Raw genomic sequence first — 27792 nt, forward strand, 5'->3', positions numbered from 1 at the left:
TGTTCAGTAAGCTGAGCTCTCATATGCTTCAAGTGCCCAGTGGATGCTGACAGAACATAAGTTTGGCCCATTTTCTTTTCTTTTTGTTTCCAAAATCTATATTCTTTTTATTACGTCAGTGTTCTTTTAGCTTTTACAAATGATATTTCTATTAGGATTTCAGTGCAAAATACGCCTTGATTTAAAATGAAAGAGGATTCTACGAGATAAAATGATGCCTCTGAAGACAGTATGTGTCTCTCCCCTTCCCAGTTTTTGTCCATGGAAATTATGGAATTTGCAAGATTATTTTAATGCCTATTAGAGTTATTCGTGTATCAGTAACATTTTTGAATATTCCATTTCTGCAGGTGCTGGAGAATCAGGAAAGAGCACTATTGTGAAACAAATGAAGTAGGTATATGAATATTAATTTCAGTTATAAAATTTGAATATTTACAGTATGTATAGCAAATGTCTTAGCTATCAGTAATTTTATTTTCAAATAAAATGCAAAAACAAAAAAAATTAAAATCAACTTCCAATTCGAAATACAAAACGATTGGAGATACATATTTGATTTTCTAATCAAATATATTTGGAAAATCTTGCACTGCTCCAACTACTACTGAATTCAAGCAGTCTTTCCATTAGCTTCCACAGGAATTGCATCAAGTCATGAGTAAGGCTGCGTGTCTGTCATGGAGGTCATGGAAGTCACGGATTCTGACTTTTCATAACCTCTGTGATTTCTGCAGTGGCCGCTGCTGAGGCAGTCCCGGGCCGCCATGTCCCCCCAACCCCAGCAGCAACAGTAGTTTGGGTGTGGGAGGGGGCTCAGGGCTGGGGGTTGGCGTGCGGAGCAGTGCTTACCTCGGGGGGAGGGGGGTGGAAGCTCCCTGGAAGCGGCCAGCATGTCCCTGCAGTTCCTAGATGGAGAGGCCAGGGGGCTCTGCACGCTGCCCCTGCCTGCAGGCACTGCCTCCGCAGCGCCCATTGGCTGTGTTTCCCAGCCAATGGGCGCTGCGGAGCCAGAGCTAGTGGCAGGGGCAGTGTGCGAAGCCTCCCTGGCTTTCCCTCCCCCTAGGAGCTGCATGGACATGCTGGCAGCTTCCAGGGAGCTGCGCGGAGCCAGGTAGGGAGCCTGCCAGTCCTGCCAACCCCTCTCCCCTCAGCAACAGTGGAGGTCCTGGGCCACGTGTCACTGCCCACCCTCTCACACACACAGCACCAGCGGCGGTCTCAGGTTGCCCTGCCCAGCAACTGCGGTGCCCCCTCCCCGGGACCTCCCCCCCCCCAGCATCCATGGTGCTCCCCCAGGCCAAGTTTTAATTAGGAGCATATAGTACAAGTCATGAACAGGTCACAGGCTGTGAATTTTTGTTTACTGCCCGTGACCTGTCCATGACTTTTACTAAATATACCCGTGACTAAAACGTAGCCTTAGCCATGAGTATTAGATCAAGGAGTATAACTGAACTCATAAATCTATGCTTTGCTTCTCAGAGTGTCGATCGCTGTTGATCTTCACAGAATTACTCTAATTCCTGTCTATAGCCGACTCCCTAGTGAAGGCAAAGATTGTGTCTGACCCTTGTGCCCTGTGCAGCGTGGGAGGTGCAAGCAGATCCCATTGCACACTTTGCACCAAGTCTAGGGAGAAGTGCAGGGAGTGATGTCTTTGTGCACCCAAGGATGCAAACCTCTCCAAAGGGCAAGGGAAGAAGTTGGGATGATGGCCCTACCCCACTTGCAGGCATCCATGGTCCCAGCTGGACATGCTGGGAAGTGCAGGTGGGATCATCCAAAGGGCAATATCCCTTCACAGACTCTCATTGGGGATTTTGATTGTGCCATTACTTCAGATAAACCTAGTGCAGTAACTGTTCACTCAACAAGGGCCTGGGCCTGCTTCCATTGAAGTCAATGACAGTATTTCCATTGATTTCAAAGGGAGTTTGGACTAGGCACTTATTGGTGGACTATTTTTTATATTTTATAGCTTTATAGCTAGGCTGTTCACATTCCTTTACATGTATCTAAGCAGGCCAATTTTTCCAAAGGTAGCTAAAGTAGTAGTTTAAAGAGGAAACTCAACTGTGCCAAGCAAGTGGCAACATAAGTCCTATTTAAATGTGCAGCCCATGTCCTCCTTTACATTTACAAGCTCGTAAAATCATATTGTTTAATCGGGGCTTATTTTTCCAGGTAAATTTGTGAATTATTGCCTAAAATTGCTTTTTATAGTCATCTGACAAATAAAGACATTCCAGAGCCATAACCATTGTAATTATTTGAGCATGCTGCCACATTACTGGTATCAATCTGTTCCAATGTAAACATTTTTAAGGAGAGCATTTTTAATAGAGGGGACACTTTATCTCTTATTTACATTTTTATGGTTATTTGACATCCTTATTGACCCATTTAAAGAGTAATTTGGACAATGTTGGGCACAGGGATAAATGCCATAATGGCATTTTTTTACTTTTTTTCCCTTATGTTTTGCAGCAGGACAATTTTAATAACATCACCATAGCTTTCACCAAATGTTTTTGCCAACTTTTCTGTTTCACGTAAGATCATGTATTTTTTATTTCCTTCATTGTAAGTCTGATTGAGCAGCACATCCGTACTCTGCAAAGTGCTTTAAAATGTACGTAACTCCCACTGGAGTTGTGCTGAAGTGTTTTACTGAATAGGGCTAAACTTAAGCTTGTTCTGCTGAATTGGGAACTGTGAGAAATCTGATGGCTAATTTACTTGATGGCATTAGACAGAGGTAAACCTGAAAAGCTCTATGCCATTTTTAAAGCTCCATGTCTATAAGATTTAGAGCTGGAGGAAAATGTTGTTGTTTTTTCATAGAAAATTATTTAAAAAATTGTTTTCATTTTTGTTAACAAATTCCATGGAAAAGTTTGACTTTTTGGTGAAATATCAAAACCAAAATATGTTGGCCAAAACCTGAAATATTTCAATATTCAATGGTTTGATTGTCAGGTGTTCGTTTTTTCAAAAAAATGTCACAATTTTTCATGGAAGCAGACACTGTTTCTAAAAAAAATTGTTTTGTTGAAAACTTTCGTCAGAAAACAGTTTTGACAGAAAAATTTTGACTAGCCCTAATGAGGGCATCCGAATACTACTAATATGATTTTTAATGAATACATTACAATACTATACTTTCTATTATTCATCATGACAGAGATATCTGTAAACCTGATCCAAACCCCACTGAAGTCTGAATTATTCCATTGACTTCTGTACGCTTTGGATAACATCCTCTGAGACATAAAGGAGACTTACAGTGTCTTAACAGAGAAAAAGCTAATTTTCAGTTAGGATTGAGGAAGATAATTCTTCAGCTGTTAAAACTGTTCTTATCCTTCTGAGAATTTACAAGGTGATATTACTGGTTTTAAATTTTCTCTAAAGAAGGCTATGCTTTGAGAGTGCATTTGAAAATGTTTCCTTGCTTGTTAAAGTCATACATAAAGAGAATAGGGGACTGCTACTGACTAACTATTCCTCGAGGTGGGTAGCATGGATGCTGCCAGAGGACGTGAATATAAATATAAAAGCCTCAAGAGAAAACAAGTATTTTTCTTTTTGTAATTACAGTAGCTAGTGCTATTTTGAGGCCCTCTATTTTCTTCCTTTCTTTGTTGTTCAAATGCTTTTAAGGATAATAACAACATTTAAAATGACTGTTTGAGAATTATAAGTGCATTTGCCTGTCTTCCCATCAGATGTTCACAACCCCCCACCCTTCAAAACAGACAGTAAAAATGTGTTCTTTTAATCCCACAACTTCCACACAGACCTTACTGCACGCATTGCTAAGGGGCATGCAGATAAAACAGCCAACCTTAGATTTTGAATGTACTGTAGTTTATAGTTTCCTTATATTTCATGCCATTGTATGTAATAAAGTGCCTGGTTTTTATAGATGGAGGGCTATAAAGGTCTCTTCATAAGTTCCAAAATATCTTGAAAACATATCGGAAATAGTTTTTTCTCTGTAACAAATAGCATATACAGAAAGTTTGATGGAATGGTACAATGTGAAGGTTTTTTGATACTCATTTGGATGACTTTCTCATGACCTGGTTTGCCACTCATGACCAACATGGACATTCCAAGCTCACCCCAATAAGTACTCCATGCGACTCCATACCACCATGTATCCTGTACATGGTTCATATGTTACATTCAACTGGCATTCATTTTGTCTTTCATTTTGAACATTTCTAGAGGTTGTAGAGGTGTTTCTCATTCTGAGGCCAAAGCCCACTGAAATCAATGGGAGTCTCTGAAGCCTTCCACAGTCTTCGAAGGGCTTTGAAATAGATCCAATATATATTCATTTTGAGAATGTCACTCAAACCACTAGGCACTTCCAAAATGGAGGGTAAGCTTTAAGCTATTTTGGAACTGTTTTAGAGAGGGGTTTTTGGTACCTCACTGTATGCAAAGTTGTATCTTTGCCTTTTCTTGAGTGATTTGGGTCAGAGATATGATAGGATTCATAGACATTCGATTCTAATCTACTCTCAACTCGACCTCCTCATATACAACTTCATCCTTGGGGTTGAGTCCGCTGTCCGCAGTCTCCAACCCCGCCGAAATATCCGTGGAGCTTTTGGTGGTGAAGGTGATGTCACTGCAGAGGATGGCGACCAGCTCTTTATAGAAGCATCAAGTTTTCGGTGCAGCACCAGAGCAACCTAACTCAGCTCCTTTATCTTTGCATGGCACTACTATGTGTCCCATTCTCAAGTATGCCATGAGAAATCTAACCATAGGTATAAAAGTCCCTACAGCTGGAGCACAGCTGGTACTGCACAGCCTCCTCTCCCCACAGTACCAGCAGATCCAACAACTCAGGTGTGCTCCAAGCGGGAGAGCATTTGCTGCGTGGAGCCACCATTGTCATCTGGAAAGATGTGATGTGAGCTATACACGCAGAGCAAACAGGAAGTGGCATTTCAAAAATTCCCAGGTCTTTAAAGGAGGAGGGGCGGATTCCTGTGTACCTGGGTGAAGGGCAGCAGAGTACTAACTGCTGACCACAGCGGTCATGAAGAGCATTGTGGGACACCTCCTGGAGACCATTTAGAGCAGGGATAGGTGTTGTATCCACCACGCAAGGTATTAACAAACTTTAACAGAACTTTATTTACAGTGGAAGTCTCTTTTCCAAACTGTACCTGCACACCCTGTAACTCTCCCTGCCTCAACTCCTCTCCCCTCCTTCCTGTTTCCTGTCCTTTCAGACTCCCAACAGCCAGTGCTCCCAGTTCTAATAATCACATGCAGCATCTAAACACCACATTCCCTCCTCTCTTAAGAAACTTTCCAAATTAAAACATTGTTGTTCTAACCACAGGAACAAATATGAAACAAGACACTATACTGTTTGCAGGAATATTACACTGAAAACACTGTAGATACTACAAAACGTAGTCTTTAGTCCAGGCAGGTGGTCGTCTGAGTCTAACAGGCCGTCTCTCAAGCCCCGGTTCCAGTGCAATGTCTTGTTGTGTTGGTTCTACAGTGAAGTCATCCAATGCAGACTGGGTGTTGGCATAATCTCCTCTTGGTGCATAGGCAGGTGCAAGATAAGAAGCATTCCATACCCGCCCATCAGAAAGTCGATAGGTGTAAGGTCCCTTCTTCTCTATGATTTTAAGAGGAGCTGTGAATTTATGGTCCCCTTTGCGTAAGATTCCAGGTTTTCGTATTCTAACAAAGGAACTACACTCAAACTTTGGTTCCTTAGCACCCCACCATTTGTCTGTGAAAGCCTTAGACTTTGCTTGGTTCTGTTCAACTGTCTTTCTCACATCATCCTTGTTTGGGGCATCAGGTCGTGCCTTTAACAATCCAGCAATGTTCAGTTTAGTAGTCATCTGTTTCCCATGAAGTAACTCTGCGGGTGATCTTTGCATTGTGGCATGTCATGTAGCCCGGTATGCTTGCAAGAAATCTGTAGTGAAGGGGATCCACAATCGCCCTTCCAGTTTAGCTGTTTGCAAACTCTCTTTCAAACTTCTGTTAAACCGTTTGATTTCCCCATTGGCTTGAGGGTAATATAGGGATGACCTCCTGTGTAAAATGTTCCTCTCTGCTAGAAAAGTTTCAAACTCCAGGGAAGTAAATTGACTACCATTATCTGAAACCAGTTCTTTGGGGTTACCTTCCCAGCTAAAAACTGAAGAGAGGAACTTCATTACTGTAGCAGAAGAAATTTGCGATGTAAACGCTACCTCAGGCCATTTGCTGAAATAGTTTATTAAAGTGATGGCATAGCGACAGTCAATTGGAGCAGTATCAAAGGGTCCTACAATGTCAATTGCCTCTTTTTCCCATGCAGATTCAGGAAGAGGAACAAGCTGTAATGGAGGGGTACATGTCACTGCTGTCTTATCATTCATTTGGCAAGTGACACAGGATTTTATGAGTGCTTCAGTTTGAGAGTCCATCCCTGGCCACCAATACAGATCCCGTAGTCGTTGTTTGGTTCTGACAATTCCTTGATGAGTATCGTGTGCCAGGTGTATGAGTTTTGACTGTAATTCTTCTGGCACAAGTAGCCGGTGTGTACCTCGTAGCACACAGCCATCGAGCAAAGAAAGTTCATCCCGAACTCTAAAATAAGGCAGCAAAACTGGGTCAAGGTTTTTAGGGTTAATGGGCCATCTCTTTGTCAGAAATTCCCGTAATTTTTGTTGAATTGGACACGCTGAACAAGCAGCTTGAAATTGTTCTCTTGTAACTGCAGTAAGAGTGCTTGTAATAAGCGCAACTACTACATCCTCATCCTCCGGTGGACCATCTGGTGAAGGCAAAGGCAGGCGAGAAAGGCAATCATCTACAACATTTTTGTTTCCAGACTTATATTCCAGTTCATAATTGAAAGAAAGTAGTCTTGCAGACCATCTAGCAATACGATATCCTGCTCTTCCCAGTCCTTTTGTGGTGAGCAACATTGTCAAAGGGCTGTGGTCCGTGCGCAACTTGAACGTGCGGCCCCACAGGTAAGTTCTCCATTTTTCAGTAGCCCAGACACAAGCAAGTGCTTCTTTTTCAACTGTAGAATATTTTCTCTCAGCATTATTTAGTGTCCTTGAAGCAAATGCAACAGTCCTCTCTGTGTTGTCCTCATGAAGTTGTGTGAGGACAGCCCCAAGTCCATAATCAGAAGCATCAGTAGTTACAATTATGGGCAATGCGGGACTGAATAATGCAAGTACTGGACTATGTACAATCAAGTCTTTCACCCTTTCGAAACTAACTTGTGCATCCATTATCCACACTAAGGTTGAACTTCTCCGTAGTAATTCTCGTAACGGTTCAATGACAGAAGCATAATTGGGAATGAATTTTGCATACCAGGAGGTAAGACCCAAGAAGGAACGTAAGATTTGCAAATCTATTGGAGGAGGAGCATTTGAAATTGCCAGGATATGATCTGGATCAGGTTTTAGTCCAGCCTGTGAAATTGTATGCCCCAGAAAGGAGAGTTCAGTTTGTCTAAATTTGCATTTGGACCTATTGAGCTTGAGGCCTGCTTTGCTGATGTAGTTTAGTACAGACTGCAGGTTATTGTCATGCTCCTCAGTAGTATTTCCAAACACAATAATATCATCCAAATAGCACTGAACTCCATGTTGATTCTTCAGAATCAATGACATCATTTTTTGAAAGGCACTTGGGGCTGATGCAAGACCGTAGTGGAACACGTTTAAAATGAAATAGTCCCTCATGTGTAATAAATGCTGTGAGGTCTCTGCTATCTTCATGCAATATAACCTGGTGGTACGCGCTCTGCAAATCAAGAGTAGAAAACATCTTTGCTCCACGGAGTTCTGCAAATACTTCCTCTATGTGAGGAAGAGGATGGCTGTCAACCACAATAGCTTTATTTGGCTCCCTTAAGTCCACACAAAGGCAAATGTCTCCACCCTTCTTCTGCGTCACTACTATAGGTGAAACCCATTCCGAGGAGTTAATCTCTTCAATAATGTTCTTTTGAACAAGTTTTCTAAGTTCCTCTGAAACAGCTTCCCTGACTGAAAATGGTAAGCACCGTAATTTCTGTCTTACAGGCAACACATTATTCCGCATTTTAACATTATGCAGAAACCCATAAGCATAGCCGAGTTTCTCCTCAACCTGGAGTTGGGTCCCAGCTGAAACTGGTGTGTGTACCGCAAGAGTGCTTTGCTGAGGAAGATCAATTCGTCCATTAACTACCCTGAGATTTAAAGCAGCTAATAAATCTCTGCCAAGGATAGGAGTGCCTTTGTGAACAATGTAGAATTCCGCAGTTACACAGCGATCACCAAAAGTAACTATTGCTGGCAAGCAGCCATGTACTGGAATATGGTTTTTCAAATAGCATACCAAGTGAAGTTTGGGTTCAGTAAGAGGCACATCTTTAAAGTAATGCAAATAGATGGAATCAGGTAGTATAGATACTGCTGAGCCAGTGTCCAACATTAGCTGAATAGAGTGTGATTTGCCTGAGGGTATGGCAGAAACATTTACAGTGCACTTTATCTGTTCTGGAATATGTGCAGTAGTGATTTTGTCTACACTCAGCACAGTAACATCTGGTATTCTAACTGCATGCACCCGTTGATTGAACTGGCTACTGCGACATACTGTAGCAAAATGCCCAATCTTTTTGCAATGATTGCACTGAGCTACTTTTGCTGGACATCCTGTGTAGCTTGCAAGATGTTGTGGGGATCCACAGCGAAAGCATGCTTTTACTGTATTTTGCATTCGCTGATTCAGTGGCTTTTCATTAGTTTTCCTTTTGCAATTGTTTGTCTGCAGTGATAGTGAACTTTTCTGCAAAGGAGTCACAGCCTGGACTGGGCCTCCTGTACCCTGGCTCATTATTTTGGCTTCAACTCTAGCTGACTCAATCTGAGTAGCAATGGTTATTGCTTTTTCTAGTGTAAGTTGTGGTTCTAGAAGTTAGCGTTCTCTTACACGAAGCATTGTTGTTTTCTCAATGAGCTGGTCTCTAATCATCTCATCTGCCACATTTCCAAAGTCACAAGTTGCAATCAGACTCCTCAGGGAGGCAATATACTGCATTATAGTCTCCCCTGGTTTCTGCTCACGCTGGCGAAATCTGTAGCAATTAGCTACTACATTCACTTTTGGCACAAAAAAGTTCTTTAATGCAGTGAGTGCAGTCTCATATTTATCATCTGCAAGGGGAAAAGTGTAAAATATATGCTGCCCTTCTGCTCCAAGGCAGTGGATTAGCAGAGCACGCTTTCTTACTTCAGAAATCTCTGTAGCACTGATTGCAAGCAGATAAGTCTCAAACATACAGATCCAGGCAGTAAAAGCAATTGGAGGCTCACCTGGGCTTTGCAGAAAGGGTGCAGGTGGGTTCAGAGGCAGAAGATCCATCCTCGTTGCCAAAATGTTGTATCCACCACGCAAGGTATTAACAGACTTCAACAGAACTTTATTTACAGTGGAAGTCTCTTTTCCAAGCTGTAGCTTCACACCCTGTAACTCTCCCAGCCTCCTCAATTCCTCCCCAGTCCTTCCTGTTTCCTGTCCTTTCAGACTCCCAACAGCCAGTGCTCCCAGTTCTAATAATCACATGCAGCATCTAAACACCACAATAGGCAACCTATGGCATGTGTGCCAAAGGCAGCACATGAGCTGATTTTCAGTGGCACTCACACTGCCTGGGTCCCGGCCACCAGTCCGGGGGCTCTGCATTTTAATTTAATTTTAAATGAAGCATCTTAAACATTTTAAAAACCTTATTTACTTTACATACAACATAGTTTAGTTATATATTATAGACTTATAGAAAGACACCTTCTAAAAACATTAAAATGTATTACTGGCACGCGAATTAAATTAGAGTGAATAAATGAAGACTCGGCACACCACTTCTGAAAGGTTGCCGATCCCTGATTTACAGCAACATAACCAAATGTCTACACTGACACTTTATGGATATAACTTTGCCACAAAAAGCTCTTTGCTTCTCGTCGAGGTGGTTTTATTTTGTCGGAAAATCAGGAGAGTTTTGTCGGCAGAAGGAGCATTGCAGTGTGTATACCTCCACTGTTTTGTCAACAAAACTGTGTAGTGTAAACAAGGCCCCAGTGTAGGCTTGTCCCTTGCAAGAAAAGTTTCTCTGTACACTTCTGTTCATTCAGAGCTACGTTGTCATGGCCCTTATTCTGCTGGGCAGGAAGTCCTACTTAGCCCTGCTCGGATTGTAACTCTGGATACAGGGCAACAGCAGGAATAGCTCACGTGGTACCCTATCTTCACCTTTGAGTAAGTGGGCAGGAAGGGTGCAGGGAGTGGGAGTAGCCTTGGCTCTCTGCCCAGTATTTCCAGCCAAAGACCTGGCTGGATGCACAGCAGGGAGTAAGCTGCACCCCAAAATGGGGGGAAGTAACTTATTCCCCTCCAGAGCCAGTGAAGAATTGTGTCAGAAGGTTTGTCTTCATGTACCATGCTACAGTGACACATCTGCACCGGCGCAGCTGCACCGCTGTAGCACTTAAGTGAAGACACAACTATGCCGAGGGGAGAGCTTCTCCTGTTGGTGTAGTTAATCCACCTCCCTGAGAGACGGTAGCTATGTCAACAGGAGAAGCTCTCCCATCAACATAACACCATCTACACGGCAGGGTTAGGTCGGTATAACTATGTCTCTCAGGGGCATGGATTTTTCACACCTCTGAGCGACGTAGTTATACCAGTATAGGTCTGTTGTGTAGACCTGGCGTGAGTAACAATTTGTTCTCTCGGCTGCTCCTGGAGCAGTGCAATTAGGCACCACCCCTAACTCGGACAGATCATGAAGTTTCAATCTATCCCTCAGTGTTAGATCTTCCATTCACCCTCACTGTCCATCTGGCTGTGGAATAGGAGAGCTGCCATCCCTGTCCTTTTGCTTCCTTTAGCCCAAGGACTGTTTCCTGCTAGTGCCCTACCATATTAGCAAAAACAACAAGGAGTCCTTGTGGCACCTTAGAGACTAACAAATTTATTTGTGCATAAGCTTTTGTGGGCTAGAACTCACTTCATCAGATGCATGGAGTGGAAAATACAGAAGCAGGTAAAGATGGGAGTTGCCTTACCAAGTGGGGGTCAGTCTAACGAGACAATTCAATTAACAGTAGAATACCAAGGGAGGAAAAATCACTTTTGTAGTGGTACTGAGGGTGGCCCATTTCAAACAGTTGACAAGAAGGTGTGAGTAACAGTAGGGGGAAATTAGTATGGTAAAATTTGTTTTTGTAATGACCCATCCACTCCCAGTCTTTATTCAGGCCTAATTTGATGGTGTCCAATTTGCAAATTAATTTCAGTTCTGCAGTTTCACATTGGAGTCTGTTTCTGAAGTTTTTTTGTTGAAGAAAAACTTTTAAAGTCTGTTATTGAGTGACCAGGGAAGCTGAAGTGTTCTCCTACTGGTTTTTTAATGTTATAATTCCTGATATCAGATTTGTGTCCATTTATTCTTTTGCATAGAAACTGTCCAGTTTGGCCAATGTACATGGCAGAGGGGGATTGCTGGCACATGATGGCATATATCACATTGGTAGATGTGCAGGTGAATGAGCTCCTGATGGTACGTGGGCAGAGATGTGTTGAGATAGTGCTCTCAGACCTACCCACCTCTTCAGCAGCCAGAAGATCTGGCTGACTACAGAGACTCACACTTGGCTTCACATTTCCTGACTTACAAATGGTTCTACTAGAGCAGGCTACATTAAGTTCTTCTTAATATTCAAACAGAATTCAAAAAGCACTTGTTATCCAGTTCTTCCTGAACCTTTACTTGAAAGTTGTCTGAGATCTGTTTTTCTGTTTTTCAGGATCATCCATAAAAATGGCTTCTCAAATCAGGAATGCATGGAGTTCAGATCTGTTATTTACAGTAACATATTGCAATCCATCCTGGCTATCGTGAAGGCGATGTCCACTTTAGGGATTGATTATAAAAACCCAGCCAGTAGAGTGAGTATGACAGCTGTGCCTTTGAAACAAGCATACAAATACGAACTTTTATGTCAAGATAATGGATGCCTATGGGATAGCAAAAGAGCTCAGCCTTTGTTTTATTATAGTGGACATATTTATTCTGCTTGAACTTTGTTTGTGTCACAGTATTTTTAGGCATCTGAATTGTAATATTTAACATTTAATTGAATGTTTTTTTGAAGGCTGACACATGAGATTCAAGATCTAAACTTTTGAGCAAAATGTTATTCAGTTTGTACAAACATTGACCAGAATCCAAACCAGTAACTCATCCCCTCGCCACTAATAAGAGAGAGAATCCCTTTGTGTTTAACAGCTATTTTTCCACTGTTGTTGGGAAATGCAATGAATATTTCCCTTTTATGGACAAATTTGGGGGCTCAGTTTGGGGGCTGAAAAGTCACTTAGCCATGGTGAGAGTAGTACAGAGTTACACTGCCCACTTGTGCTTCCCAGAGTTCACACATTGTGCAGAAGCAGCACACCTACCACTGCATCTGTAAGGGATGCAGCGTCTCCTCCCCTATGTGGCTTCTTAGTTCTGCTGCTGGTGCACAGAGGAAGACATGACCTAATCTTCATCCCCTACTTCTATCTCCAACCTCATTAGGGTGGCTGGTGGCACTAGTGATGCTGGTACTTTCCAATCCCTGAGTACAGATCAAAGACTTCCACTGTGGCTTGCACAGGGTAGAGTGCACAGGGAGTAAAGGAGGAAGGAAGCCCTTTGCTCCCCACACACACTTTGTGCCTTTGCACAGGGGCCAACTACTTTGCAGTCCTATTATGTATTAATGTTCCATATGCAAAATGAAAACATTAGAGCTCCTCTTTAAAGATATAGACATGCAAGTAATTCCCACTCCTTCCACACAAGAAAGTCTATTATCCCAGACTTATCATGCAGAGCTCCCAACACAGGAACAGAAATCAAATAAGAGCCTACATCTTCCCATTTAATGCTATGATTAATCAATTCCCTATAAGTCACACATATATTCCCTACAATTCACATCTATTGGTCTGGAGTCATAGTATAGTAAGGTCATATTGGGCCTACAGAGGGGTAGAAGCCCCAGAACTTGTTGCTAAAATGGCAGTTACCTCCTGATTTCACTGCAAGACTGTGCCTCTTATGTAGAGTGACCAGATAGAAAGTGTGAAAAATCAGGACAGGGGATGGGGGGTAATAGGAGCCTATATAAGAAAAAGACCCAAAAATTGGGACTGTCCCTATAAAATCGGGACATCTGGTCACTCTACTCTTATGACACCTAAGGCCCAATGCATCTGTGAAAACTCAGCACTTGCTAACTCCGTCACAATGCAGAACAAATCTGACACACATGGTGCTCTCTTGGATGACGTAGAATCAGCTTGGACAGTTATAAGTACAATCATCCAAGAAGCCAGAGATGCTGTTCCAAAACTGGAATGCTACAAGTGATTCCCTTGGCTATCTGATGAGATATTTCAAATTCTGCAAAAGAAATTTAAGGCTAAACAGAGCCATGGCACCGCAACAAGGGATTTGCCATGATACCATTGACAAGATACTTTTTGGTTGAGAGTAAAAATGGGGCAAAACTTGGCAAAAGAGACAGAAAAATAGAATAAGATCTAATAAATTATTACCTACATTCAAAACTACTTACTTACTTCGATCAAAAACTGAACTTTGCATGGGGTTTATGTCGATAAATATAGCTGATGGGTAAAACATGTTTGACCCAAGAAGTCCTGAAAAGATGGAAAAAATATTATGAGACCGCCCTTAACAATCGTGAATTAACTCCATGCCCATATATGGATGCATTGGTAGTAGTTGCAATTCCTGACCCCGAAACCTGTATAGATGTACCTAAATTGGAAGAAGATCACTGCCATGAAGAAACTGCAAAGCTGCTAGACCCAATAGCATGACACCTGAATTTCTCAGGTGCACTATAGAGCCCAGAAGTGCAGCATTTTTGTCTGGGCTTGGACTACTGGGAAGGTTCCAGTGGAGTGGAAGAAAGGGGTCACCATCCCACTTTATAAGTGGAAAGGTCCAAGCGCTGAGTGCAGTAGCTACAGGCCAATAATCCCGCTTTTCCCAGAAAAGTTTTTATATGTGTCCCACTCATCCATCTCCAACCTTTCCTTATGAAATGCCATTATCCAGAGCAATTGGGCTTCACTGCTGGGCCATCTCCAATGGACACTACACTTGCTCTTCATCTTTTATTTGAGATCTATCACAAATTCAATCGTGGCAAAAGGTGGCAAAATTTGCAGATGATACAAAACTACTCAAGGTAGTTAAGTCCCAGCAGATTGTGAAGAACTACAAATGGATCTCTCAAAACTGGGTGACTGGGCAACAAAATGGCAGATGAAATTCAGTGTTGATAAATACAAAGTTATGCACATTGTAAAACATAATCCCAACTATACAAAATGATGGGGTCTAAATTAGCTGTTACCACTCAAGAAAGAAATCTTGGAGTCATTGTGGATAGTTCTCTGAAAACATTGACTTAATGTGCAGTGGCAGTCAAAAAAGCGAACAGAATGTTGGGAATCATTAGGAAAGGGATAGATAATAAGACAGAAAATATCATATTGCCTCTATATAAATCCATGGTACTCCCATATCTTGAATACTGCATGCAGATGTGGTCGCTCCATCTCAAAAATGATATATTGGAATTGGAAAAGGTTCAGAAAACAGCAACAAAAATGATTAGGGGTATGGAACGGCTGCTATATGAGGAGAGATTAATAAAACTGGGACTTTTCAGCTTGGAAAAAAGATGACTGTGGGGGATATGATAGAGGTCTATAAAATCATGACTGTGTGGAAAAAGTAAATAAGGAAGTGTTATTTACTCCTTCTCATAACACAAGAACTATTAATTAAGAAATTAATAGGCAGCAGGTTTAAAATAAACAAAAGGAAGTATTTCTTCACACAATGCATAGTCAATCTGTGGAACTCTTTGCCAGAGGATATTGTGAAGGCCAGGACTATAACAGGGTTTAAAAGAGAACTAGATTAGTTCATGGAGGATAGATCCATCATTGACTACTAGCCAGGATGGGCAGGGATGCAAAACCATGCTCTGAAGTGTCCCTAGCTTCTCTTTGCTCTTTGGATCACTTGATTACCTGTTCTGTTCATTTCCTCTGATGCACCTGGTATTGGCCACTGTCGGAAGACAGGATACTAGGCTGGATGGACCATTGGTCAGACCCAGTATGGCATTCTTATATTCTTATGTTCTAATCCTTTCTCACAGTTTTGACCTGAGACTGGGCAATACTCATTGATTTCAACAGGGCTTTGCTTTTAGATGTAAGTTTTGTTCAAACCCAAACCTATGAAGACTGAACCAAAAGAAAATGTTTGCACAAAGTTTTGTGGGTGGAATACTGAGTTTCACAGATCCTTATGGCTAATCCAATTTTTTTAAACAACCTTCAATTAAAGTACTTATTCATTTGAGACAGGAATAAAGGAACTTCAGATCGCACCCAGACTGTCCATCTAGAGCAGCATCCTCTTTCATTCTAGCCAATGTAATTGGATATTCTGTGGTATATGACACCCAAGTCTGTCAAATTTTGTGAAATATATTTGATTCCAGTGTTTGTATTTTACTGATGCTGGATATACTAGAAAGAGAAATAGGCATATAATATATGGTCCACAGGACCCAATCTGCTCCCATGATTCATGCTCAACATCTGTTGTATTTTTATCTTGTTTTCTCTGAATGACGCTTTCCACCACAAAACTTGGAGGAAGTAGTTTTGTTATTAGTGACGTAGCTATTGTGCTCAACATTGTGTAGATATAGGGTAACGCCTAATTCTGTCACCTGTAGTCTCATTGAGTAGTATTGACACAAGTCAACATGAATAGGATTCATTAAGACACAGTCCCTGCCTTCAGTGATCTCATTTAGGAACAGAGGATCTACTAGCCAGTGCTCCTGCCTTTTAGCCAGTATTGATCACTACTGCTATAATTTAAAATAAAGAAAAAGAGTTTGTTTTGTTTTAGAGCAGATAAAAAAGTAGAATATTTCATTAATTTTTTCAAATGCATCCCTTTTTATTCTTGAAAACATTCAAAACAGGTTTCTAAATCCTTACTTAGGGACCTAACTCAGTAGCCTGGTGTTGAACTAGGCTACTGACACACATTCAAATTAATAGGAGTTTGGGATATTCAGCACATGTGAAAATCAAACAAGTCATTTAAGTGCTTGCATTAGGCACCCACCTTTGAAATGTTTGCCTTATTATTTTCGCTTCATACATGTGCATGGTGCTTTACAAAAAAAATATTAGAAGACTAGGTCCTTGCCCTGAGGGACTCTCAAAGTAAGTAAGAAAGATCACACAAAAGAAAGAAAAATTCACTTCTGTGCTGATGGTATGAACAAGGCTTACACATCACAGGTTCTGTCTACACTGCAAAAAAAAAAAAAAGACACATGACAGCGCATCTCAGAGCCTGGGTCAACTGAATCAGGCTCACGGGGCTCCCACAATGGGGCTAAAAATAGCAGCACAGATGTTCAAGCTGGAGCCCAGGCTCTGAGGCCCAACCCCTTGCCAGATTTCAAGAGCTCGGATAACAACCTGAGCCCAAACATCTATATATATTTTTATCCCCAGAGCATGAGTCCCGCGAGCTCAAGTTAGTTGATCTGGGCTCTGAGACTCGCTGTCATGGTTTTTTTTTTTTTTTTTTTTTTGTGATATAGACATACCCACAGAAAAAAAGACACTAATGTGGAACTACAGTGATGCACAGCCCTTGTGCTTATCCTCTGCATGGGGATGAATGTTTCCTTTAGTGAAGATACAAAACAATGGGTAAGGAAGAAAAACGGGGGAGTGGCTAAACAATCAAAAATGGAAAAACAATTTCACCAAAAATATTCAAAATTTTGAAACTGTTTCTGTTTTGCAGAGTTCAAAACTGAACTTTTTTTTACAAAAAAATCACAAAATAAAACTTTATAAAAAAGTTTTGGATTTTCAGACTTTGAAATTTTAGTTTTTCGCTCTCCCACTCTTCTCTTCCTGTTTTCACCACTGAATGTAATAAAATTAATGTTTTTGTTTTATTTTTTCTCATTTTTTTTCATTATAACTTGTCAAAATTTGTCCAACTTTTGGGAAAGTTCCAGTGTCAGAATTCCAGTGTTTCAATTTTGCAAGTCTGTTACTTTTCCAAGGCTGAGTAAGTTTTGAAAAATTACAGAGTGGAGAAAAGAAAAAGGAAAAGTGGGAACCAAAACCTAGTCTTTCTATTGTATTCGGTGGCAAAAAAGGAAAACGGGGCATAAAAAAGGAAAAGCAAAAATCAGAAATTTAAAAAATCTGTCTCTTTTTGAAAATCAAAACAAAAAATCATTTTGAAATTAAACAAAATAAAAATGTCTTTCATTTCTAAATTTCCCATTTGAAAAATTGAAATTTAGAATTGAAAATGAAATTTTCTATGGGGGGAAAAACAGTCATTTTTGAAGAAACCATAAGTTTTGGTTGAAATTTTTCAAACAGCTATGAGGTTATTTGGTTGCAGTCATTTCAATTGTCTTATTATACTTCTTAGCTTGGTGAGAAATGATTGTAAGGGATTATTTTCTATAATTATCCACTGATATGACAGTGTATCAAGTGATCCTTATATAATCAAGCTCTCTATTTAAACTCTGCTTCTAAGCCATTAGGTATTGAAAAAAAAATATTTTCCTCATAGTACATTGCCTGCAGTCTTTTGTTGATTAATTACAACAGGACACACACAACTATGAATAATAATTTTAAAACTGCCACTCTTTTCTTTTTCAATTACAGGTTCCTTCCCTAAAGTCCACATCAGAAGAGAAATGCATTCATTAGCTGCATTCACTTAGCAGCTGTGGGGGGGGGGGCGCGGGGGCGGGAAGAGGGTTGTAGTGCCCTAAAGCTAGCAAAACCTCTGTAATTTTTTTTTCAATTACATTAAAAATATCCTTAGGAAATATTTAAGTCTTAAATCTCACTAACACTCTAGTACAGAAAGCCAGAGGATGTTCTCTTAACCACTTAAGTCAGGGGTTCTCAAACTGGGGGTCGGGACCCCTCAGTGGGTCGTGAGGTTATTACATGGGGGGTCGTGAGCTGTCAGCCTCCACCCCAAACCCCGCTTTGCCTCCAGCATATATAATGGTGTTAAATATGAAAACAAATGTTTTTAATTTATAAGGGGGTCACACTCAGAGGCTTGCTATGTGAAATGGGTCACCACTACAATAGTTTGAAATAGGGTTACCATATTTGGAGTGTCCAAAAAGAGGACACTCCAAGGGGCCACTCCACCCCTTCCCCAAAGTCCCCGCCCCAACTCCGCCCCCTCCCCTGCTTCCCGCGAACATTCGCGGGAAGCCTGAAACAGGCAGCAGGTAAGCTGGGGGGATGGGGGGAGGAGGCGCAGCCCAGTCTGGCCCCCCCAACCGAGCGGCTCCCTCCGGCGGCCGGCCCCGGCCCCAGCGTCTCTAGCCTGGCTCGGCTCCTGGGGTGTCGGCCCCAGCCCCAGCCCCCGGCCCAGCACCCCCGGCCCCGGCCCAGCACAGCCGGCCCCAGCCCGGCCCCCGGCCCAGCACCCAGTGGCGCCGGCCCCTCCCTATTTTCCCGGACATGTTCGGCTTTTTGGGATTTCCCCCCGGACGGGGATTTGAGGCCCAAAAAGCCGGACATGTCCGGGAAAATCCGGACGTATGGTAACCCTAATAGTTTGAGAACCACTGACTTAAGTCCTGCTTTGGACCTGCACCAGAAGGTGGTGTGATAAGCTGTGAGGTGTGAGTGTGTGTGTGCTTCCTCTCCCCCCCTCCATACACACACACACACACACACACACAGAAAAGTTGCACAGATCAACATCATAACAACAACAACAACAAAAAACACTGCAAGAATGAGAAATTCCTAAACCACTGTGATTCATTAAATAAGTATGTTTCAGAAAGAGATCAAGGACCACAATATGTTTGAACTATACTTACTGAAATTTCCTTTAGGAAGATGAAAGACAACTATACACTATGGCAAATTCTCTAGAGGATGGATCCATGACTCCTGAATTTTCTGAAATCATAAAGCGACTGTGGAGTGACCCAGGAATCCAGGCCTGCTTTGAAAGGGCAGCAGAATATCAGCTCAATGACTCAGCAGTTTAGTAAGTGACAAGAATTATACCTTAAGAGCTTTTAGATATTACAATGATGTGCTCTCAAAAAAGACCTAAATTTAGATGGTCTTTATCAGAGTTTTTAAAAGATAGTTTCTACTAGACATTCATTTATAACTGCTGTCAAGAAAATATAGGAAATATAGCCTGAATATTGTCAGAAAGGTAGGGATGCATCAAATGTGGTGGATGAAAATAAATGCATGGTAACTTGAAAAACCCCAACCCAATTTTTGATTTGCCTATCATGCATTTATCACATTTAAACAAAGTAAACAAATAATGATAAGAGGATATTTCATTCTTTGAAATTGGGTTGATAAAATAGTTGAAATATTCTTAGACTTTTGTAAGGTATTTGATTTAGTACTACACAACATTCCGACTAAAGAATTAGTACTATACAATATCAATGACATGGATTAAGAACAGCTAACTGACAGATTTCAAAGTAGTTATCAATGGGAAATTGTCATTGAAAGAGAGTGTTTTCTACTGGGGTTTCCCTGGGGTTGGTACTAGGCTATTATGTTCACAGCATTCAGTCAGAGAAATTGTATAAATAAAATACTCTTTCTGGAAGGTTGCAGTTGCAATGTGACACTAATTTATTTCTTAAAATCCAGAACCATAACACAAAGAACCAAAAACAGTGAGAAAGTAGAGAGGCACAACTCATCCCACCTTGCTCTAGGCTGGCTCTTGGAGACTGACTCTGAAAGACCCAGGTCACCCACTTCCCTTCAAACCCCTTGCAAACTTAAAGTGATAGCTTGTAATTTTAACATAATTTTCAATACACCACATAAGACTGATGCTAGTCAAGATTTTCATCAATAATCAGGAAGTAAACAGAAAATCATTGTTGATAAAAATGTGTGGATGACACAAGATTGGTAGAGTGGTAAATGATGAAGAGATAATGGATACTTTTAAAATACCACTAGATACCAATATGCATCTTTAGGCACCTAAATATCTTTGAAAATCAGACCTTTAGACCATGATCCTGCACCATTAAAGTACAAGTGGGTTTTGCCATTGCATTCAAAGCTCTCATGGTCAGTTTAAAGCCGACTGGAGCCAACTAGCCATTCTAACATTGCACTTAAATTGCTTTTAAAACTACTTAGATTGTAAGCGCTTTGGAGTAGGGACCATCTTTTTGTTCTGTGTTTTGTTCAGGGCCTAGCACGATGGGGTCCTAATCCATGACTGTGGCCCCTAGATGTTATTGTAATACAAATAATACATAATAAAAGCCACTTCCTCCAATGGTGTAATTCAGTATAGCTCCACTGATTTCTATGGAGGTACTTCAATTTACACCTGCTGAGGATCTGGCCCCAAGAGTTTCATTGACTGATCTTTGAACTTTTTTGTTAGGTGAGTCCAGTAAGTTTGGACATTCTCCTTCTTTCTGGTGTTTTTATTGTTTGTTTGTTTTTCTTAAACTTCTTGAACTCTGGAGACGATCTCTATTTTTAGGGTATCATAATTTAGAAATGTCTTGTCCAAATCAGTTCAAATTTGGCTGAAAATTTTTACCTTGGAGTCAGACACAATTTATCCAAATTTATGGTCAGTGTAACAGCGAAAAAAACTAGGGTTATAATAGAAATTCAGTTGCAGCCTGAACTGTGGAATGACAGAACTAGCACTTAATGCCTCCGGCTTGTTTAGGCACTTGACTCTTTTTTGTTTAAGAAGACCCAAGGTGTGTGTATATTGACTAGCATATACACGTGTGCTTTACTACCTTTATACATAGTGAAGACTGCCGTGGCTCCTGACTCCCACAAACTGACCTCTGGCTAGAGTAACTGCTAGGCCACGTGCGCAGAGAATAGGAATTTAGACCCCATGAACAAGAATTAGATGACAATTTTAAAACAATAGGTTGGCCATTTCTGCTGGACATACATAAAGGGCTGTCATTGAAATGCTCAGATGAGCTGAAGTACTCCTTCCTTCTTCTGTGCGGTCTATTCAGTTTACAATATGAAAATCCCATTTGTTTACTAATCTGCATGGACGGGAAAATCCCAGCACTTGCACTTTTTAAATTTGCAGGTATGTTAAACAGTGCCAGATTAGGATGGTGAGTGTTTGCTTTTGCAGTTCTCTGATTAGCTGAACTGTACATAGGCACATGCCACACAGGGTAGACTTTGTGTGAGAGATGAAAAAAGCACAAAGCCTAACAAACATCAGAGAGACTTCCATTTGGGCTACATTCCTTGTTTGCCTTTGATAAACAAATCACTGTAAAAGTGCCAGCTCACAGACATCCTAGAGGTCTGAAGATGCTGACACCATTGTTAAACCACATATCAAAACTGACGTATTTTGCCTTTACATTTTGTTCGCTATTTGGATATTAATTGTAAGAGTCAATATACTTATAAGCCAAAAAACGTTCTTGCCTTCCTTTTTGTTGCTGGTTCATAACTCTCTTTATCTTAGCTTTTAACCTCTTAATGGAGGGAATCTTTACATGTTAGGGAGTTGGGTTACTGATGAGCCATTTCTAAACCTTTACTTGAAGTTAAAAGGGATAGGAGAAGGGTGAGCTTCAAGATGGTCAATACACTCAAGACTCATGAGATCTGGTTCAATCCCTGGCTCTGCCACAGACTTCCTGTGTTATTCCAGGCAAGGCATTCAAACTTCTGTGCCTCAGTTTACCTCGTGGTAGAATGAGGATGGTACTCCCCATATAACAGGGGTGCTGTGAGGATATTAACAAAATGGGACCCCAACTTGGGTTAAGGCCTCCCTGTGCTACTATAATATCAATATGAATTAACAGTAGTAATTAATAATAAAGAAGACACACACATTCCTGGACCTTCAACTTGTAAATTCATGCATGTGCAGGGAAATGGACCTCAGTTGTGAATTCTTCTGAACCATTACATTCACTCATTATGACATTATTCCATTTAGAAGAGGAAAAATATTATAGCTACAACCTGGCAGCATTGTCTGATGCTCAGTTTCCTGGCAGATCTCCTTCTATCAGAGGGATTTTGTCATGATGGCAATTTCTACTTGATTGAACTAAGTTAACTAGACAAACTACCTTTCTGACCTGTGCTTTCTTAGCATTCAGGAGGAAGATTAAAGATGTGCTGGAGCTGAAGTTTTCCAGCAGATGTTTAATGCATGGGGCTAAACTCTTTTCTTGTTTATGAGGGCAGATCCCCATTGAAATCTATGGGCTACCACTCTGTATGTGAGAGTAGAATGGGTCCAAATAAACGCTTTGACACAAGTGTAACTCTATTGACTTCAGTGGAGTTTCTCCCAGTTTACAGGTGTGGAAGAGAGAAAGAGAAGTAAACACAGGCCCATTTATATTGGGGGAAAAAACACTCAGTTTTATTGGTATCAGAAATCCCCTTTGATTCACGGATTATTAAACTCTGTTCAATTTCTTTAGCTATCTCAACGATCTGGACAGGCTGACAGCTCCTGGATATGTTCCCAATGACCAAGATGTTCTGCGCTCACGAGTGAAAACAACTGGAATTATTGAGACTCAGTTTTCCTTCAAAGATATGAACTTCAGGTATAAAACCCTCTGATGCTTCTTGGTGGGTTTGTCACATTTCAAGCTCTTTGTAAAAGGTTGAAAAAATATTACAAAAGGCTGATTCCTCTGGATGCTACTTATCCCAAAAGGCTGGTATATTAATAACTCAGTTGTAGTAGCTTTGAACCCTTTATTACTTATTTGATAGCTCACAACTGAAACAAGCAAAATACTGTGTTGTAAACTTATCAAGTTTAAGTTCATAATGAAATGCTTTTTAAGAGATCCCTGAGGAATTTGAATTAGGGTTTAATCTTGCAGTCCATACTCAGGCAAAACTCTCACTGTCTTCCTGTCTGAGTACGGATTGCAGCAGCAGACCTAAAAGGGCATCTTTACATTTGCAAACATCTAAGATGGTTTCATGCTGTGCCTTGTGACTCCTGTGCAATTTGGTTACCTAAATGATCTTAACAACATGCAAACATTTTACTATTATGGATTTGCATCTACTTTCTTTCTTTTTTTTTTTTTTTTTACAGCAAGAACTATAATTTGCATTGGAATTGAAAATTATTAGTGTGGGTCAAAAATTGGAATTTCTGACCAGTGTGAAATTCCAATACTTCAACATTTGTTTTCATGCTGAATCAGGAAGAAGAAAAAGAAATCAAAATGTCATCAATTTTCTTGGAACAAAAGTTCTGAAAAATATTGATCAAAATTAATGGTCCAACATTTTGAAATCTTCAATGTTTCATTTCAGTTTGTTGAACCAAATCACAATATTTAGTTTCACCTTTGTTCAATATCTAACTGCCACCTCCACAGCTCCCCCACTACCTCATAGTTTGGGTGCTTCATTCCCCCCATTCTCCTCTCTGGGCTGGACTCCATCTCCCACCACTGTCATGGGATTCTCATGATACACCATGACAGTTCAACTGGATGGGAGAAGGGGAGGCTGCAGGGCACCATTAGAGATGTAGTCCAGCCAGGGAGCCCAGCTCATAAGGGAGAATGGGGGCATGAGTCACCTCAACTAGAACTCTTGTGAGTAATTTAGGTAAATGCAGATTAATGTCAAATGGTTCCAAAACAAAATGTTTCAATTTGACAGACTAATATGTTTCAATTGGAGTTGACTCCACTTGGATTTTCTCCACTGAGAAAAATTTTCAAAAACGAGGAGTCAAAAAATTTCCACAGAAAATTTTGATTTTGAAGAAACTGCATTTTTCATTGAATAAACGTTGATGAAAAATTCATGACCAGCTGTCATAATTATGCCTTATGCTTGAAAATTGGCTATGTCTGCTTCCAACTAAGGTCTTTTCCGGACACAGAGTAAAACATCCCCCTGCAAACACACCTATACTTCCAACTAAACAATTTTTGAAAAGGTTCATATTAAAAATATACAAGTACCTCATAGCTCAGCTCGATGATCAAAGGCTCCTAAGTGACTAAATCCCTTTTAAAAATTAGATTTTTGACTCCTAAATCAGTTAGGCATTGCAATGCTGAGCACAGCAATACCTAAATACCTTTAAAACTCAGAGCCTTAATTGCTACTGCGAGGTCAACCAAGGTTGGATTCCCTTTACTCCTATGTTTTCTATTGATCGAACTGCCAGTTCTCCACATGCACAAGAATTAAGCAAAGAAAATGATAATGGATTTGCATTGCTTTTTTTAAAAAAAAAGGTTAGGGAGGTTCCCTGCCTGTCTATTACAAAGGGCCCCCTCCCCTATTCATTTCAATGGGAAATTTAACATCCACTCGAGCTCTGGGTGGATGGGTTCCTTCCCCTGTGTGGAGCCCTAGTGACTTAACTGGAGCTCTGCATGAATGCATGGGGCCAGCCACACACAGCTCCTTGGAGAAGTCAGGCTTTGGTTTGTACTGGATCCCCAATACATATTTGGAAGAAAAAATGCAGGTCTGCTTGGCTTCCCCAAGGGGGAAGGAGAATAATGCCCACCCAAGGCTTGAGCCAGCTACATATTACAATATCCATCCATCTCTAGTTACTTTGTGTACTTTGGAGGTGTGAGTGTGTCTTCAATTATCTACTGTTACACACAGTATGCATGTTATTTTTTTCTGCCCAGAATGTTTGATGTGGGAGGACAGCGATCAGAGAGAAAGAAGTGGATTCACTGCTTTGAAGGAGTTACTTGCATAATATTTTGTGCTGCACTCAATGCCTATGACATGATCCTGGTGGAAGATGAAAATGTGGTGAGTCAGAAGAAAAAAAAAAAAACCTCTTGTGAGTTGTGAAGATTTAATGTGTTCTCCGATGGCACATTAGAAATCTTCCCTTTCCCTGTTTGCCAGATGCTGGTAATGGGCGACAGGGGATGGATCACTTGATGATTATCTGTTCTATTCATTCCCTCTGGAGCACCTGGCATTGGCCACTGTCTGAAGACAGGATACCTGGCTAGATGGACCTTTGGTCTGACCCAGTATAGCCATCCTTATGTTCCCTTTCCTTTTCCTAATACCCTTCTTTTAATGGTTAACACACTATACTGGTATATTGATTGAAGAGCACTTCAGAGTACAAGTAACACAAGGTGATGGACTCCGTCAGCTTCTAATTGGCACCTTTTGCATTTTAACAGAACAGAATGCATGAAAGCCTTCACCTGTTCAACAGCATCTGTAACCACAAGTACTTTGCTACCACCTCCATTGTGCTGTTTCTAAATAAAAAGGACCTCTTCCAAGAAAAAATAACAAAAGTTCAGCTCAGTGTCTGCTTTCCAGAATATGATGGTAAGGTGTAGGTTTCAAGATGAAAAATACATTAAAATAATCAGCATAGGCAAAGTTGCCAAGAGCTATCAGAAGGTTATTAGGGCAAAAAGGCATTATGTCATCATCATTCTATGTGGATGCTATACTAATACACATCCAACCAATTTCAGAACCAGCATAAGCAAGTGCAACGCCATTGAAGTCAATGGAGTTTCACCTACTTACACCAGGCCTGAATCTGGCCCTTTTTTTCTGCATTACATAAAAATATAGTGTAAAATGTGTGAATGCTGGTCCTTTTTGGAGGTTATAATTTCTATGGATATAGAAAAAAGCTGTTGTTACAGGCTGGTGCAGAAGAACATGTAAAGTCAGGTTACAATCCATTGGTAGAAAAACAGTGCTATGCTCCAGACTGTTATCCTAATGTGTACATTAAGGCCCAAATTTTTAAAAGTGACTAGTAATTTTGAGTGCCCAACTTGGAATACCTTTCACAGGGGCCTGATTTTCAGAATATGGGTTCTCCAGCACTTTCTGAAATTCAGGCCCCTTAAAGGTGTCTCAAGTTGGCTACCCAAAATTGCTACTCAGTTTTGAAAACTGAGGCCAAACAGTTAAACAATATGGGGCCAGATTCAATGGAGCTATGCTGATACCGGCTTAGGATCTGGTCTTGCATAAACATGACTGAGGCCCACCATTGTCTTCAGGCAGTAATCAGCCAAAAGTTTTCTCCTCCACATTCTGCCCTTAGCTTAAAGTGGATCCCCTGAACCTCCTTCCAGGATCCTTCTTTTTGTTAGGGAAGCACAAATACAATGCAGGAAAATTACATAAAGAAACAAATATTGCATCCTTAGACCTATTTGGCTTTCTTGCTTTTTCTTGATCTTTTTCCTCTTTCTCCTTCTCACCTGCCTTCCTGCAAGCCTTTTCATTTCTATTTTCAACTCTTTTCTTCCTTTCCATTTTTGTCCTGCTATTTTCTCATCTCTTGTTTCTCCCACTTACTGCTCTCCTCCCTTTGTCAAGTCCCCCAACTCTTTTACCAGTAGAAAAAACAGCTCAATTTTCCAGGCTGTTTCAAACGGGTCTAGCAATTTTGAGTGCCCAACTAGAGACATCTTTTAAAGGGGCCTAATTTTCAGAAGATGGGTTCTCAGCACTTTCTGAAAATCATGCCCCTTTAAGGTGTCTCAAGTTGGCCACCCAAAATTGCTAGTCAGTTTTGAAATTTGAGGTTTATGTGATTTTTCTTGCCTTTCTTTACTCCTTCCATTTCTCACCTTCCTTTCTGCCCGTCCTTTCTTTTCTATTTTCAAATTATTTTCTTCCTTTCCATTTTTGTCCTTCTATTTTCTCATGTCTTCCTCTGTTTCTCACATTTACTGCTCTCCTCCTTTTGACAAGTCCCAAACCAGATCACTTATTTACATGGTAAAATATGAATTTTGGTGCTTAATTTAATTTCAGAATTTTCAGGCCTGGGTGCCTCAAGTTATCTTCCTGACAAAATTGTTTGTTATCAGCTGCTATGAAGCCTTTGATGAAAAATGTTTGTCATTTGCTGTTGTCTCCAACTAGGATTAAACACATTTGAAGATGCAGGAAATTACATCAAGAAGCAGTTCCTAGACTTGAATTTAAAGAAAGAAGACAAGGAGATATATTCTCATATGACCTGCGCCACAGACACCCAGAACATCAAGTTTGTTTTCAATGCAGTAACAGACATCATAATCAAAGAAAACCTGAAAGACTGTGGGCTCTTCTAACCATTCGCTCCCTCAGCCCCATCCTCTTTCTTCCTCTACCTCTCTCTTCTCACCTCTCTTTATCCTGCATGTTGGTTGTGGTGGAAAAATGAGAAAAAAGAGAAAGTGCTGTCAGCTGGGCTTTGGTTAGATATAACTTTATACCTTGGATGTAGTTTGCATTGTAGAACAAAGACCCCTGTAAGGAGTGTCATGAGATTATATGATCCTGATGTTGAGAGATTCTGTGCTCCCATACCCCTTATTGGAGTCAGTCGGAGTTTCCCACTAAAATCAATATGAGTTAAAGTTGATCAGCGTTTCTCAAGATAAGACCCTGTATTCTTCAATGGGGGCGGGGAAGTGGTGGAGCGTGAAAGACAATATGCAGGAAGGGTTGTGTTGGGTTTTGTTTAAGGCTTAAGAAAACCTTAATATTAAAAAACATATCTCTGAATAT

At 40.8% G+C, this 27792-nt stretch overlaps 1 protein-coding gene across 1 annotated transcript; it reads left to right on the forward strand.

Moving 5' to 3' along the window:
- Window positions 1-356: 356 nt before the first annotated feature.
- GNAT3 (G protein subunit alpha transducin 3) lies at window positions 357-27792 on the forward strand. Its single transcript, XM_005296970.4, has 7 exons — window positions 357-393; window positions 11868-12009; window positions 19098-19255; window positions 22713-22841; window positions 24921-25050; window positions 25440-25593; window positions 27163-27792. Exons 1-7 carry the CDS (start codon window positions 389-391, stop codon window positions 27351-27353), a joined length of 909 nt encoding a protein of 302 aa, XP_005297027.2. The 5' UTR covers window positions 357-388; the 3' UTR covers window positions 27354-27792.

This window comes from Chrysemys picta, chromosome 1 (assembly GCF_011386835.1).
Source record: "Chrysemys picta bellii isolate R12L10 chromosome 1, ASM1138683v2, whole genome shotgun sequence".
Lineage (NCBI taxonomy): Eukaryota > Metazoa > Chordata > Testudines > Emydidae > Chrysemys > Chrysemys picta.